Here is a 17,517-nt window from a genome sequence, read left to right as displayed (position 1 = left end):
TTGCTCGTAGAAGAACGTTGTGCCGTTTTGGTAGGCAGCGGCTGCAGACCGGGCGAGGTTGTGGTCCCTCAGGCTTTTGTATTCCAGCTCTAGATTTTTGATGCCATAGGATAATTTGGTAGCATCGCTTCCGACTACTACCTGGTCAACCGTTGCGAGCGTGATCTCGAAGAGCAGCGCCTGGGAGAGCGCCCTTGGGTACAGTACGCCGTGGTCAGCAGAGAATGGTCTAGCGTGAGGGTGTACTTCGCCCCGTGGGCGGCGTTTAGAGCGTTCTCCTTGGCGTTACTAGTCGCTTTATCACCAGCCTTTGAGCGAAGCTTGCGCATGTTTTCTGACTGTATGCCCTGCTCCAGGCGGTCCTCTCCCAAGCCTAAGACAGGGCTGGGAGGCCCGGAGGGGCGATTCGCGCCTCCCACTCGTTTCTATGAAACCCCCCAGTCCCCCCCATTTTAAGATTTTTGTTTCTTCTATAAGATTGTTTTTACATTATGTGAAAGGATTGGGTTTTTTTTTACAAACTTTTGTAAATGGGTTCTTCTGGGACATTTCAGTAGTTTTCCTCCAAACTATGACATGAAAACACCAAGTTTCACATCTAGAAAGGATGGGAGTGTGTGCTGACAAACCAACTTCTCTATTCACTAAAAGTCAAAAAAAGGTTCTAGTCTCCTTTTTGTTTCTTTGGAGGTATGAACTTTAGCTGTCTTTATAGAAACTAGTTTAGAATTGACATTTAACATGAAAACAATTTTTTCCCATTGAAAACTTTGGCTTCAAATTCTAAACAAAATTTGCTTCATTATTTGTTGGGCTTCTATTTGGGCTGTGTTTTATTGTTTATTGAACTGGGACATGCTTTTCCCCAAAGTAAGTTTTTAGTGATATTCATAAAAAATTATCCAAAAATAATATGCAAAAATTTGCCATTATTCTCCGGGTTTTTGAGTAGGCCTAAATACATATACTGTATCTTGAAGAATGGTCTAAAAGTCTTTTTTAGCCTGCAGTGCAGGTGTTTGCCCGTGTTTTTATAGCCGCCATTTTGGATTTAAGGAAAAATTGAAAACAAGGGGAGAGGGAGGGTTAGGAGAGAGAGGGAAGAAATGCCATTTTGCTATAAAAGCACCGGGTAAATGCCTGAATTTGCAGGCTAAGTCTTTATTCTGGAAATATGGGGGTAGCAGCTGAACTGAAAATTTATAGAAAATTGACTCAACAAAATAAATGATGATTTGATGCCATCAGATTGGCACTGGTGATCACTTAGTTTCAAAATGAGTTTTTTCAAAAATTTAACATGCCTCGGATGGAGGTTGTTGCATTTTTGTTGCTAATGAAGTTTTTTTTGTTATCAACATGCTTTGTTTTATTTGATGCAGCCATAATAATAATGTTTGAATAATTTTTAAAATGAAAATTCCAAATTGTCGTAGTTTGGAGTTTCCATCAACTAGGTTCCTTTCTATTTCAGCACATAGATATGGGCTATAAATTATGCTGTACCTTTTATTCTCAATGTCATCTTTTATGTATGTATGATACTGTGTCTTGTAATGACTTAATTATCTATTCCCTATTTTGTCAAATCAAAAAGTGAGGGGGGGTTTGTAGGAGGATTACAAATGTTTATGTGAAATGTATATCAATGAAAAAAATATCATGTTAATCACTAATGTACCTTAATTCTTAAATGTACCTGAATGAATAGTTTATAAATAGCATTTTTCCTACGAATCTGGTATAACTTGACTTGTTTTAATCTTATTTTTTTAGAGATTTTAATGTTGTTAAAAAAACAGACTTTATAAGCCCTCTTGTGTTGCTATATAAATGTCAATAACACATCATGTCCATCGTATTGATGCATTTAAGATGTTTTTCTGTTAAAGAGTTGCAAAACATATGAACTTACAGAGAAAAAATAATATTCAAATTCTCATGTTTACATTTATCTTCAATGGTTAACAGCTATCGCTCAAGTTATTTTAGCTATACTGTGAGATTACAGATCCTGGTTTCTCACAATATAATATATTCAGCTATTGATAATGCTATTTGTTTTTCACACGTGTGCTGGAATACCTCAAGCAGCAGGTATGCTTCTTAGCTATGCAAATTGCACACAAACCTCTTAACCCACAACACTTATTGTTTGAAGAGCGGCAGGCCATTCAAAGTAATTTTGAAATGACTCTGTGTAGTTTCATTTTTAAAGCAAAAACATTTGTTCCAATATTTCATTTTTGTAACCTCAAAATAAATTCAAGTCAATAAAATATTAATGATTTTTCAAAATGCTTTTCTTATTGTTTTTCTTCTGAGATTTACCTAGCACTTTTGCGATTATTTTATCATTATATGAAATGTTTCTATCTAGTAATTTATGATGTTTTATCATTTTTCTTTGTTGTGATCTTTCTCGTGTTTCATATTTTATTACTGTGCAATAACCTGTTGTTTTGTATTATGTCATTTGTTTTTAATTATAAGAGAATTATATTTTGCTTCCGTCACAAAATATAGAATTATTATTTTTTATTTCATTTAAACTAGATACTAATTCCTGCTGATATTTTTTTCATATTTTTAGTCATACTTAGTTTCAGTCTATTTAAATAATCATTTAATCGCAATATTAGCTTTAGGTTAATAAATGCTCACATCTTCTCGACCATGACGGTTTTTCAAACATTTTCATGGTTGACAGATTTGAATTAGAAAATGTATTTAGAATTCAAATCCTTTTTTTTTTTTTTTAGAAAATATTACTTCATTGGCAATACACTTTTCCCTTGTCGTTATTTTACCCATGAAACTCCCTATGAGCTACTGTACCGCCTATATTACTTACTTATTTTTCCTTGTAATTTTTTTGTAAAATATTTTTTCTATGCGTATCAATATTGCATGATTTTTTTTACATGTTTTAGCAAAAGTGCGAAAGCCCCAAGCAAAAAGTTCAGAAAATAATCCTTCGTTATAAATTTTATGATGAGCTACAGTAGCCATTTTTATTAATTTTTTTTTTGTATTTTATTACGGTGTATTTACAAATTTGTTTAGAATAATAGAAGACTTGGTTTCCTTGAGAACAGGATATCAACACGTTCGTTTATCTTATTCAATTTGATAACATTTAAAAAATATAAACGTGGGGAGCATAATAATACGATATTGTCGAAATTCCATTTTATAATAATCATTTGATCGTCTCCAAAAATATAAAGGATTTGTATTGATATTTCTTTTAATTTACGTGCATGGAATTCGAAATCTTAATTATCTCAAAATAAATCAACACATGCGAACAAAACAATCGGATGTCGGGGAGAGAGGGGTGGGGAGGAAATGACATCCTTCAGATTAACACGACCTAAAATCTCTCGCTTAAAGTAATCCCAAAATCGTCGGATTTCATGAAATATTGCATAGCATGATGATAAAAAAAAAGCTTGGAGTGCTGACAGGGTTAGTATCGTGTTTTGATTCGGTCCTGTTTTGGATATATTTTCATAGCCTCATGTAATAAATGTGGCTTTGGCGCGGATGACGTTTCACCAGCGATCACGTGTTATCGACAAACTCCAAAACTCATTGCCATGCTATGTGAAGAGATTTTGAAGGATAAACTACACACAATGACCGCGCCGCAAGTACAGGTACATATATTTCCAAATTTAAACTCGCTTGCTCCTTGAAATTTACAGTATTCTATGAGAATATTTTTAGAGGATTATACTGTAATTTTCGCTTGTTTCGTTCGCCTGTATTTGCTTATTTAGAGTACTTTTATTTTAATTCCCGTAAAAGCATACCATGACAGAATTACCGCCTAACTGACTTTAAATTATTGATCTGTATTTCTAGTGGATCGGCTCAAGTTGTGGACGGCATGGCTCATATACATTCTACAAGGGCTTCAGAATTATCTCTGGGGAGAAAGTAAAAAATTACTGCCTTGGAGAGTTCTATTTTGTTCGAAAAGCCGTCAATTTGCCGATATGCATTGCAGAGCTTCAACTAATTTGGCATGACTCTGGATGTGATAGTAAACTCGCTTCCGCTAGATTATATTTCAAACCCGAAGATACTCCTCAAGGAAGACTGTCAATACATGGAAAGGTAGCAAATTTAATTTATTAAATAATGGATATTAATTTATACTCTTTGTGGATTGGAATTGACGAGGCGAATGTCCTTAAAAAGGCCCGTTAGTCAACTCACTGAGCTCTGAAATTTGTTTGTTGAACACATTATGGCTCGTTGATTTACCACTGCGTTTATGTTGAAATTCCCACTTTGAAATTGTTAGCGATTGCATATAATGTTAAATTGAAACCATATAAAATACTAGATGGATTAAAAATAATTTTCAGGATCATATTTTACTATTTAACGGCCGCCTAAATGAAATCACAGCAGTTCTTATTATTTATTCTTGTTAATGTATCTATGTAAAGAACACATACACACGAAGACGTCCACTTGGGGATGACCTTCGTATGTGATATTTTTTTATCAGAAAATCTAAAATTAGGACATCTTTTTATCTTATATATTCAGTTTTAAAATGGGAATTTATTTCTCAGGCAAACTTTGCCAAAGTGCGATTATCCTTTGTCTTTCTTGCGATGCACGGAAGTGTTAAAATTCCCATGTGCTAGCCTCATTACTTAGATTTCGGCTTAAAACTGGCCTGATTTTTACTCCTAATTTTTCCGCTAATAAATTATTCTTTGTTTATATCATATTCAAAGGAAGTTTAGTGTTTGATTTAGAGACGATTTCACATCGCTAAAGTGCGTGGAGAGTATTTTTCGAATAAGCACGTTCACTAATGTTATAGGTTAAAATTTGTATTCAATGTCGAGATCATATCGGTAAACAACGATCAATTCATCCTTTCTCTGTTCTTAACTTCAAATTTTTGAACCTGTCTATTTTACCAAGTGGTCCGTTTATTTTTTTTCATCTGAGAAGAATTTGACATATTTCTATTACACAAATTGAATTTGTATTAGTCGCACGTTTCCAAAGCTTGAGCGCCGTTTTTTTCTATCAAAACAAAACAATAGACAAATCTGCATTTTTGCCCTATTTTTTTTACCTCATCTCTATTCCGATTGACCTGTTTTAGCTATCTTAATAACTATCCGTCCCGGTGTTTCCTTTCTGAGACCGTTTTATGTCTGTAATTTCGGTGCCCGCTTCAGATTAATGAATTTCAGTTAATTATTTTTATGCGAATCAAGGAATTGACATGGCACGTTGTGTAACCACAATAGCGATTTGAATACAAACACATAGTCCGTTTTCCCAAATAACATCTAATCTGTGACCTTCAAACCTTATCATTAATCCTAGTTAAAATTCTATTAGGTTTGTTGGAGGATGGCAGTGCTATTATTTTCAAGCGTAGCATCTTTTTCGAATAAATGTGACAGTATAAATCAAAGAAAATGCTGGTAAGCGTTTTCAGAGTAAACAAATTACCGCATGTTCTTTGCCTAATCAACTCAAAGATGTGGTGAATATTTCGATATTTTTAAGTTGGCTATTTAATTTTAAGTCTTTTTATCGATTATTTTTGTAAAATAATCCTTAGAAAAAAAGCGTTATTTTCCAAGCACGACTCGCTATTTTAGGTGCCGATTCTTTCCTCAATTAAAACATTCCATGGTTTACGATTTCACCGGGCTCTGTGAAATTTTTAAGACCTCTAACTCTAAATATCCCGCAAAAATAGATTCTGGGCTTGAAGAAATCGGTGTATTCAGAACATAATCAGATCCTGTCCAATATGTAACACAGAAATAGGAAGATCAAGAATTTTGATTCAACCTTTTGTCAAAGACATTTTTCATATATACAGAGATGTCAATTCAGATATCAAATTTCCCTGGAGACATTGGGACAACACAAAAACGGAATTTATTGACTTTCAGATAGCAGAGACTTAACCAAATATATTTAATCGTTTATATTATGTTTTTTTCATGAATATTACAACAAACTGGTGAAGTTTTGATAAATAGTAGAAGGGAGGAAATGTCTCTCTGCTAACTCATGACATTTTCCTATCACACATTTAATTGTTTTTATTAGCAAATGGATTCTATTTCTTCAAATCATCTGTCTGCTACTGATATTTTATAGTGAATTAAATCTACAGAGTAATTATTTGTATTAAAATCTGCCTTTTTAGCTATTTTTGTAAAACTATCAGCAGTATTGGTCAACTTTAGTTTAGTCATCTGTGATCTAACAAAGGGTCTTGTGTTTGTAGTGGTCTTAGAAAGCTTAGATGGTTTGGCATATGTTAAATGTAGATCAGCTTTAATGATAATATTCCCAAGACTCAGAATTTAATGAATTTTAATATGCCAGCATTTTCTACTGTTTTATACTTAAAATTATCTCATGTGACCTCTTTATAGTTTCATATTCAAGGTTTATCAACCAATGAAGGTATATTTTTATAACATATGTTTTGGTTTTGTTTTTTACTTGTGATGTTATATATAAAAAGCCTAGATTACTTTGATGGGTATCAGTTTCCATGTAACTCCTTAAAGGTCAAGAATATATCATCTTTGCCAAATTCCTTCTTTGACAATTTTTTAAAATTATCTTCTATGCTATAATGTTTATTTGGATATGGTTTATTTTCATTAGTGCACCAGTTTCAATCTTAGAAAATTAAACCTCAAAATTTATATTGTTATATGCAGGGGTCGAATTGAAATTAAGAACCTTTTAAATTATTTGGCCATCAGCTAAAACACCCTAAAATTTCGAGCTTTTTTGTGTCAAAAAGAGATGGATATGAGATGATGTGCCCAAGAAAAAATGTTTACAAACAGACCAAATAATCAAATATTGCTTAAATGACAAGTTGAGACAAAATTACCAGTGCTTTACTTTCATGGTTTTGATGTTGAATTGGATATCAATCATTTTTAGTAAACCAGTCAAACCAAATGTGTGACAAATTGTTTTCATTTATATATTTTTTTTTCTTAAATTTGGAAAAGGTTTTGGCAGAACTGCAATAATAGGGGAAAATTAGATTTTTTTATTTATATTCCTTTGTTAGTAGCTATATTCACATAGCTTAATGGACGGGGCTATAAAACTATATTGCTATCATTAAGTTTTTATCGTTTTAGTTTTTTGTCATTAAAAACTTTGACCTGAATATTGACCTTAATAACATTTATGTTTTTCAACATTCTACTCAATATTGCACCATGAATGCTTTGCCCTTCAAATAGATTTGTAAAATGAAAATATTATTTTGAATGCCATTTCAATATCAATTCAGAGAAACAGTATTATTATTAGCACCTAAAGTTGTCATGCCCTAAACATTTTGTTTTCCACCAAGAATTGTAATGATTTAAATGCTTGTGCCAGATTTTTAACTAGTATAACACAATTGTGTAATGCGAAAATTTACCAGTATTTCAAATACTGAAATCTGCAATTAATGTGACTGATAATAATAAAGACTCTTTTTTTCTTTTGTATTAATTGTTGATTAGGAGACTGTTCCTAGTGAAAATTAAATAAAATATGCTTTGCAGACAAGTAATATCGTGACTGCCACCTTTTTCCTGCTGACATTATGTATGTAGGGACCATTAGACCTTGAAGCTAAAATAAACTTTGGGGTAATTAGTAAAAGAGATCTAAAAATGGAGATGAATTTAAGTATTTTCCCTCTGAATTGTAATAAATCATAACAATAGTGAGGCTAATGTACAAAATTTGTCCGTATACTGTATGTGGTATCATATATAAGTGAATGTGCAACAGTCACATCTCATAAACTTGAAATTCTACAATACTTTGACATTTTTTTATCAATTATTTTTAAATAAGTTTGAAAAATATTATTGTTTTTTTTTTTTTAATATTTTGCCCTCAGGCAGATTTTGTCATTACTAAACCAACCTTTATTTGGATAATATCTGTTGGTGCGGGAAATAAAATAATCGTGTGAGTTGCTCAGTTACAATATTTTATTAACAAACATTTGTGTAATATTCTTGTTAATGTGTACCCTATCTGACGCTTTTTTTAATTGATCTTTTTTTTTCTTTTTGATCATAATTCTTCTGTAACAATAATAGATCAGAAAACAATTTTTTATGTTTTCTCCACAGCTATCTTGCCATTTTGTTCTGTTAATCACATTTTAATCGTAAAAATGTTTGAAGTAACAAGATACTGTTGATTACGCTCTTTGTTTTTATTTTTAGTTGAGGCTGGACCATTTTTCTTTTTTAAACATTTTGATTCTTAAAGGGTCTTCTTAATTTTTAGTGAAATGAAAATAATGATACGCCCAATAAATTATTAGAAAAGGAATTACACCAATGACTTAGAGGAATAAAATTTAAGATTTTTATCATGAACACATTGAACACAATTTCATTCTGCATTTTACAGCGCATCAGACTATAACAAAATAATATTTGCTGCTATCTGAGCCTCGGCATGTTCTTAGAATGTTCTTGAAATTTGGTGAAATCTCATAAATGAAAAGAATGTATGGCTACATTAACGTTTCATTTCCTCCTATGCCCTTCAAAAAATATTATCAATAACTCTTAAAGTCTGCCATGCTAAAAATATATCTGTACTTCACTTCTCTCTGGTTGTAGATATCAGATTTTTTTGTCCAATCCTATTAGGGGACATTTTACAATATGTACAAAGTATAATGATAAATATGAATATACCCCAAGCGTTAACAAACTGCGTCGGTCTCTCAAGCTTATCGTTGTGGGTATGGCCTAAATGTTTTTTATTTCCATCTCCGACAAATATATTAAAACCGCGGGAGGTGGATGAGATGAGAAATGGAGGTAGATTTTCGCCGTACGAACAAAACGTTTAAATGCACCCCTAGGGCTTAACTAAGTTAAAACCAATTACATTTATATCATGTTATTGAAATTGTGATCCATATAAGCATACTGTACTTGAGGGTGTTTAAAAACTATTTAGAATATTTTGTATGTAGAGCTATTTCAATTGAAGGATGAAAAATTTGTGATTTTCTTGTTTTCGTCTATAACATGAAACAATCAGTTTTTTTCTCCTTGTTTTTAATATTATCTGATGTGTCGGTATTATTAATTTTCGTAAACCTATATTCTCTCAGTGTACGTCTAACGCCATATTTTCGCCGTATCATTCAGGATGAGTTACTCTACGCGGAACAGAAGGTTGTGATCAAATGCGAGGACATGTTAAGATGGGAATACTGTGGTCCGGACTGGCGCACGGGACTGGTGCCCACATGCACAGAAGACCTCATCCCGACCAACGACACACGCATAAATAGCTACAACTCGCAAACAGAACAAACATGTGTGCTGAGAGAATCTCAAAATATAAACAATACAGCAGAAAAGCTGATCATATTGACTTTCCAAGCGTATTGTCGGTATGCTTCGTTGAAAAAAAGATTACAGGAAGGTTTAAAGATTAGTAAGTCGGAGCTTACGGCGCTAGGAGGGATTATATCTCAAGATCGCGCCACCAGAATTGTGTTCTGCCGAGAGAGCTTCAGCTGTACAGATATCGAGAGATATCACTTCTATAGCGATGCAAAGGGTAAGCAACTGGAAGAGTACTGTGATTGTGAATATTTTGGTGCTTTTGTTATCAAGCCTTCTTCTGTTTAGAAGGCGCTGATGTGAAAATTGTTGCGCAAATTACACACTTTTTTCATGTGCGCGATTAGTACTTCTAATTTTTAACTACATTAAGCTCTCATGATACTTTTTTTTTTGCTAAATTCCTGTTTATTGCTTCTATTTAGCTCCTATTCTCAAGGGTAGACCAAGAAAGAAAAGAAAACAGCGTTGCGCTTCCTTGGACAAAGAACTTAAACGAAAAAGGTTCCTTGCTGAACTAGAGCGTGTAAAGCAAGATCTATCGCAGAAAAAGGCCAAATTCTCGGAAGACGAGGATGGGTTTGATTCCGATTACTCAGAAGATAGCTCTCGATCCTCTGGTAGTAACGAGTCTGCTCAAGTGAACATCAAGAGATCGCTGAATGGAATTGTCCAGAAAGCCTTCGCCATTCAACATATGAAGGTCATCAAAGTCGAAAGGCCTAATGCTTCCTCAACCCTTATTTATCAGAAGCCAACCGCTAAGGCACCTCCTCCGCTTATACCAACACAGAAAGTCAAGTCTGAAGCGTATTCTCCACCAGTATTACAAATTGCCAGGGTGAAACCTGATCTCAATCAAGCGCATGTCGATACCGGACCACCACCGCTCTGCTCAGTCAAACGAGTCCAGTCATACTGCGAGAGCGCTCCCAAACTCGGATCCGCACCGAAGCCAGTCTCTAAATGCTCGGAGATCTCCGAACACGATGCAATGACGAGCTCAACGTTGGTAACCACGCCTGTGATATCTGCTCCCAAAAAGCACGAGTTAACTTCGCAAGGCACTCTGGGTAGGGTGGAAAGTATAGTTGAAGGGGAGGGGAAACTGCTCAAATCTCGTCTTGGAGACGAGGGCGTAAAGGACCAAGGCAAGGAGAATCTGGAGAACAATCTGGAGAACAATAAGATAAAAAGAAAGCGATTGAGACAGCCTGGAAACATGAAGGAGTACTTGGACGTAAGTTTGCTCCTTTTTGTTGTTGTTGTTGTTGTTGTTGTTGTTTTCGTCGTCGTTGTTGTTGTTGTTGTTGTTGTTGTAAAATGGTTCTTAGAACATCAAGACCTATCAAGACCCTTCAGCTACATCAGATAGTTTTTTTCTTATTTTCTTCGTTTGATAGTACTCAGGTATTTCCTCTTTCTAACAATCGTCTTTTGTGTTTGTATAGGATTACGCGGATGAGGACGAACGCTACTTCATGCGGCTTCTTCGCGAATTCATGAAGTCACGGGAAACGCCCATTTCTAAGATCCCAGCTCTCGGATTTAAGCGTGTCAACCTGTGGACCATGTACAACACAACACAGCGACTAGGTGGCTACGAAATGGTGAGGTTTCTCTAAGTAGTGCGTGCACATACATGCTGACATTGCACTAAGTTTTTTTAAAGAATGTCAATTAGCCACTTTTTTTTACATTATTTACATTTGAAATACAACCATCTATTTGCAAGAACTTCAAAATAACTAAGAAGAAGGTCTGGTTCTTTATTGGCTATGTTTGATAGAAACGATCTCATTTACTCGCTTGATTCAGACGATGTGATATGTGTGACTGTGCTCGAGCGTAAAGTGGCAGGTTATTGACATTTTTTAAGTTTATTGCATTGAAAGGAGCCCCCATAAACTTGTTGTTGCGAGAAATTTTGCCGTGTACCGGTTCCCTAGTTTTGTGCTCTTTTACCCCGTCCCTCTTGCGCTTCACCGATTCCATTCCCGGTGTTGTATTTGCATTGTAATGAGCGCTTTCATCTTGCTGTCTCAGGTGACATCTAAGCGTTTATGGCGACAAGTATACGATGCGCTCGGAGGTAGCACCACCATCACTAGCGCTGCGACATACACACGGCGACACTACGAAAGGTGTGTACCTCATGCACTGCATCTTCCTGCAAGTATATGTAATCTATAGAGCCCCTGGGTAAGAGGGTCATATCTTACATTAATCTGAAGTAGAAGATTGCCTCACAGAGTTAACCACTAACAATACAAATATACAGTGAGAGGACGGATGTCACACCCTATTGTATTTTATGCTGGTACGTATAATATAAAAGCTCATCCGTGTATAACTTGAGTAATGGAAGCCCGACTCTGATGATAAATTCTGATGTTGCTTTAGGCTGCTGCTGCCATATGAACGCTATGTGAGAGGGCAGCTACACAAGCCGGAATCCTCCCCTTCCTCTCCTGAGGATTACCCGGACCCTACAAACACTCAGTCTACCATCGAGAACAACAACAACGAGGTTGCATCCAGTGTTAAGGGCAGCGCTGTTGTAAAGCCCATGGTGTCCGTAAAAGCCGAAGAGAGAGCTCCGACTTCTCTTGTAACAAGTAGACCAGGCACTGGTTTGGACAAATCTGGTCATCAGTCTCGTGCCACGCCTCCTGTGACCTTGTCCCTGGCTGGAAAACCTACAGTTAAGGTTGGACCAACTACGCACCATCTTCAGGATGTGGTTACCAGCAGTGCTGCTTCCCAAGTTCTCAAGACGTCTCTATCCGCTCGCCCTGAGATTGTATCTCGCAACACTGACGCACCAGTGCTAAAAACTTTCTCGACACACAATCACCTCGAGACAAAAAGCGCTGGCCCAAGCACAGTTTCCAAGATGTCTTCAACATATAAGCCTATAGAAACAGATCAACGTCCCAGACTAGGAATTTCACCAACTGCGAAAACGTGCTCGACCTCATCATTCATACCCTCTGAGGTGACGTCCTGTATCTCGGGAACACCCAAGACGTCACAGCATCGTACGGAAAGCTGTCACTCCGGTTCACGTGGTTCCAAGATTTCATCACAAAAAGTAATTGAGACGGGGCTCCGCAACACTAAAACAGCAGGGACGAAAACGTCTACGGTACCTCACAATCATATTAAGCCTACTCACTACAAGGGTACAAAAGAAGTCCCCAAGATCTCCTCATCACATGGTTCCCACGAGACAACACCACACATAAACGGTGCACCAGTCTCCAAAACATCAAACTCGACGCAGAATTCAACTGAGGCTACAACTCGAAAAACTGGTACCCCAACCTCTAAAACGTCCTACTCAAAGCAGAGTAGGGCAGAACCCTCTACCACCTATTCGACGTGTCAACAAGCTAGCACTGCTCAAGCGTCAGCAATAAACGGGTCTATTACCTCCAAGACGTCCACTGGTAACCCGTCTATTACCTCACAGCTAGCGGCACTAATACCTGACTCTATCGGTACACAGCCCAGCCCTTCCCAGCCTTTGTCTAGCACTCCGCGAAGGGAGCTACCAGCAAAGACATCGACGGAAGAAACGACCCAGAACAAATCCTCCATGGCGGTGTCCCCCATTGTTCGCATGGAGCCTTCAAGCGTCAAATCGCTAGTGACACACGATTCCCAAAGACTTACTCTCATGTCAACTCAAGTAGTCTCAAGCCAATCTGTACAGCCGGTCACAAGGGTGGATCCTATCGTGCCCAACAGCTCAGGTATTTGTGATGCTGTCAAGACTCCTATTTCCATTGATAAAAGTTACCTTACCGAACAGCACAGCAAACGTGCCATGCCAGACAGGAGCGAACCTGGTGACATGTACTTGAGAGGGATCCCCGAGAGGCAAGACACGGCTGAAGTGTTCATCTATAAAGAACCAAACATTAGCGCGAGCCATGCTACCAAAAGACCTGTCTCATCTGGGCTTCAGCAGCGTGAAGACGGCTATACCCAATCCCGTGGGAACGCACAAGGCAGTGTAGACACCTCTGAGCCAGAGATAAAGAGGCGAAAAGAAAGTGTTGGTGAGGAGGCTTCTCTTGAGCAGCGTGTCCATGCCAATGACGGATACCACTCGCGGAAGCAACAACGGTACACTCTCATAAACACTCAAAGCTCGTGCAGGTCACCCAGCCCAAACCTGCAGGCACAGAAGAGGCAGGCTTTTACTCCGACTTTGAGAACAGAACCTCTTGATGCTGAACTAAAGTCACATCGCCAGAGGCGAGACACCTACCCGTATGATGATGCCTTCAACACTAGTCATAACAAGCAGCGTAAAGGACCCTTTGATTCACAGGCACGACCTATGTCAACAGAAGACAACGAGTCACTGGGTCAAAGAGACCGTGGCCAGTTTTCCAAGAACTTTGACAGCACCGATGGGCATGTGTTTAGCAGAAAGGAGGAACCAAGGCTGAACCACGTGCTGCATGGAGCAAAGAAGAGGGAGGAGAGACATAGGTTGCGGAGCAGCTCCTGCAACGAGAGGGAAGAGCGAGAGTCACCCTGTGAAATGTGTGCCCCGGTCCAGTCGCCTCGCGTTTGTACCCCACTAACACAGCCAGCGATTACCCACACACAACAAAGCGGTGATGTAATTGACCTTACAGAGAACGATAGCAGCAGGGATGAATCGAGCCGAGAATCGACCCCTGAACGGGGAACACGGAATGCGCTGCAATCACCTGAGAGCTTCTCCTGTCAGAGAACAGAGCCGCGCATCTTCTACAAAGCACTGCACCAGGCATCCACAGCAGACCATCATCAGCCTGTTAAGCACCACAAGCAACCAGCGCTGGAAAGGGATTCGGGAGAGGAAATCAGTACACCTAGTAGACCTGCTAGTAAAAAGGGTGTGGACAGAGTTGCGATAAAAGATAGGGCTGAAGCAGAAATAAGTTTTGGCCAAAAGCGTACCATCGCGCAAAGCCCAGACGAGCACTTCCAGGAGTGGAGGCGTCGTCAAGGCTACCACAACCAGAATGCTTACTACCCAGATTACTCCCCCTCTGGAGACTCAGAGCACAGACGTAGATCCAGCCTCTCGCGCGCACACGACTCGGACTCCCGCTACGTCTACATCCAGGAGGACACACCCTGCGGTACCCCTCGCATGATAGAAGAAGTCCCTCTCCTCCTCGGTCCAGACGGACAGGTCTACTACCAGGACGACTCCTATTACAGCCAAGTAGCCGCTGCCTACGGAGGCTGGAGCCCGGCCACTGCCGCAGAGGGGCACGGGGTGAAGCTCGACCATGACGGTCAGTACCGCTGCGCGTCATCATGCATCTTCATGCCTTCGGGTCAGCTCTTCGCTCACTCCGTCCCGATGGCCATGTCACCCATGACGTCGCCCATGTTCGCCCCTGGACACATGGTGCCAAGCCCCGATGACGTCAATATCCACCCGCACTGCCTGATGACGTCACCATACGCATATAATCACCAGGTCGTCGGCCAGACGCCCATCCGCCCGCTACACTCGAACACGTGAGGCAGATGACGACATGGTCAAACAAAACAGGATAATAACATCAATGTCTCCCTGTACTGTCGGATGACGTCACCACTCTTTCTTACGTTCTTATGACATCACTAATACCAAGTAGTGAGTGTTAGCCTGGTTACTAGCAGTGAGCAGTGATGACATCACCTTTATGGTCCCAAGGGTTGATAAGGATATAGGGATGATGTCTTCCAGGCTCTCGGGCCTCTGTCACTGCTGGAAGCCAGCCAAAAAAATCTCTTTAAAATGTATTGCACAGTCGTAATTAGATTGAGCTCTATCAAAGGATTTCACTTGACGTTTTTTTTATTGCACAGTTTCGATATGTAAATAATACTAGCAGTGTTGAGATCTTACATACTGGGCTTGCTTGTGATGCTATGTTGTAAATAGATGTTTTCTTAAAGCGCCGTCTTATCGTCCTATGCGTCTGTAGTACTAGCCCTATAAAGGCGACCACGACAGTTAGAAAAGGGCAGTAGCTTTGCCTTGTTCTTTGCTGACTTTGATAAAGGCGTTAGCTTTTCCTTGCACTTTCCTGGCTTTAATAAGGCCGTAGATTTATTGTACATATGTTATTATAAGAGTGTCTATTGTTACAGTTTGTACGTCCGAGCGGTGCCGAATTTACTACAGGATAAGCGGAATTCGACTGAAGGTTGTGGCATCTACTATTGCATTCCACACCCTTGTTTCACCACTAATTGAGAGGGAGGGGTGCATTAGGGACCAAGTTATGTTGTGGTTTAATCAACACCGATCGGACGACATAAAATGCTGTGTAAGAAAAAGTATCTACTATTTATATTTAGATTTATATAGACCTAGGCTATAGAGTAATAATATAAGATTGAAATTATAGATTTAAAGGCAATTATTACAACACTGTTTGCTCGAGTCGGGACAGCGACGTACCGCGTCGTAATTTCTTTGGTTCTGCCTGAGAAATAACAGTGTTGTGGTGGGGGCCTAAGTCCTCTTATCCGATATCTATCCAAACACCTTTTTACGTCTTTAAAAATATTTCTTCTATAATATTTCCTAGACACAAATCAATCCCTACTTTGAAGGGTATGTTAAAGCCAGCATTTTGTGCTGCTATTTTGGTAATCTGATTTCCTACATTTTTCTACTATCGAGAATTGATGGTTCTAGTTTTATAGCAAATGTTTTGATAGTGTTTCGTGCCAACACCAAGCTGCTGTCTCAGATTGATTTAATCTGACTCATCGGTTTGGGAGATATTTTTGTACTTCGCTTCTTAGCATGTGATCACGCGTGATTGTACAGCTTTGGCGTTTTAGCCATCAGAGTGAAAAACAAATATTTTGTATATTTTCATGGATATGATTAAACTATTTTTGCAACAGATGTGATTTTATTTGTCAACACCATGGTATATTTGGGCGCCTTGCCCGTGCCGTGAAGCGCTGTGGCAAAAAGTTCGCCCCCTTTTTCTTCAAAAAGAAAGTAATTATAGCCTCATACTCAAGCAAGACCACAATATGTCTCCGGTGTCCCAGTCTTCTAGTGTTTGTGGGACGCTAAGGGATGGACCATTAGAAATTTCATGAAGGGAAGATGACAATATGTCTCCGGTGTCCCAGTCTTCTAGTGTTTGTGGGACGCTAAGGGATGGACCATTAGAAATTTCATGAAGGGAAGATGACAATATGTCTCCGGTGTCCCAGTCTTCTAGTGTTTGTGGGACGCTAAGGGATGGACCATTAGAAATTTCATGAAGGGAAGATGCAGGTTTCGGGTGCTGTTGAAAAATATATTTGTGAGTGCACATGTTTTTGTTCTTTCCTTTGCTCTCCCTCGTGCGATTTTGTTTCCATGCAATTTTAGTCTGCTCGTTATTTTTTTTCTGGTATATGAACAAAACTTCGTTTTGGGGGTCTGTTACCGACCTACTTCAAAGACTTTTTCAGTTGACTAAAGGATGATCACATTCGCTGTTTTTCTTATGTTACAAGTCATAAAGTGTACGAAACCCCTGCGGTATGATCACCTAAAAACAGTCAACAGTTAATTTTTTTTACCAAAATCCCGTTTTCCCGAACATTTTCCTTGCCAGCCATTAGTCCCTAATCCCTTTATCTATCTATGACATTTACCCGCCGAATCTCGTTTGCTAAATCCTGCATCCCAGACCCTCGATAATTGAAATGATTGATCGAAATTATAGTCAGATCAGTTTTTTATATGTTATTGTTTCAAAGGAAAATATCGTTTTAGATTATCACGAAATCCATATTGTAATGAAAAAAAAAATTATTGTCATATCAAATGTGCGACCGTGGATCTTCAAGGCGCAGGGAAGATACAAAAACCGACCTGGTAGTCATTCGGAAACCACAGTTGATGTTTTTTGAGGCGTAAAAATTTGTTTTGTAAATAAATATAAATTTATTGAACAAAAGCGCAGAGCGCTAAGCAGTGTTTACAGTCAAACAGTAAAATTTTCCCAGACTTTCTTTCAATAGCCATAACAAAATTTACATTTTTTTCGTGGGCTAGTTGGGAATTTTTAACTTTCTCAAAAATGGG

The 17,517-nt window shown here is 38.3% G+C and overlaps 1 protein-coding gene across 2 annotated transcripts in view; it reads left to right on the top strand.

Moving 5' to 3' along the window:
* LOC5521514 overlaps window positions 1-16,333 on the top strand; it is a 29,122-nt gene extending 12,789 nt beyond the window's left edge. Inside the window, exons 2-8 of one of the 2 annotated variants that reach the window (XM_032366646.2) lie at window positions 3,520-3,662; window positions 3,871-4,125; window positions 9,213-9,630; window positions 9,839-10,653; window positions 10,865-11,023; window positions 11,460-11,557; window positions 11,817-16,333. In XM_032366646.2, coding sequence (XP_032222537.2) covers window positions 3,520-3,662; window positions 3,871-4,125; window positions 9,213-9,630; window positions 9,839-10,653; window positions 10,865-11,023; window positions 11,460-11,557; window positions 11,817-14,952 — 5,024 coding nt within the window. In that variant the 3' untranslated portion in view covers window positions 14,953-16,333. The remainder of the gene's footprint in view (window positions 1-3,519; window positions 3,663-3,870; window positions 4,126-9,212; window positions 9,631-9,838; window positions 10,654-10,864; window positions 11,024-11,459; window positions 11,558-11,816) is intronic. The other variant, XM_001641254.3, reaches the window with a different exon arrangement.
* Window positions 16,334-17,517: the final 1,184 nt, after the last annotated feature.

This window comes from Nematostella vectensis, chromosome 6 (assembly GCF_932526225.1).
Source record: "Nematostella vectensis chromosome 6, jaNemVect1.1, whole genome shotgun sequence".
NCBI classification, from domain to species: domain Eukaryota; kingdom Metazoa; phylum Cnidaria; class Anthozoa; order Actiniaria; family Edwardsiidae; genus Nematostella; species Nematostella vectensis.
Note: the sequence above shows the minus strand (reverse complement) of the source record. Positions and strands in the feature narration are given on the sequence as shown.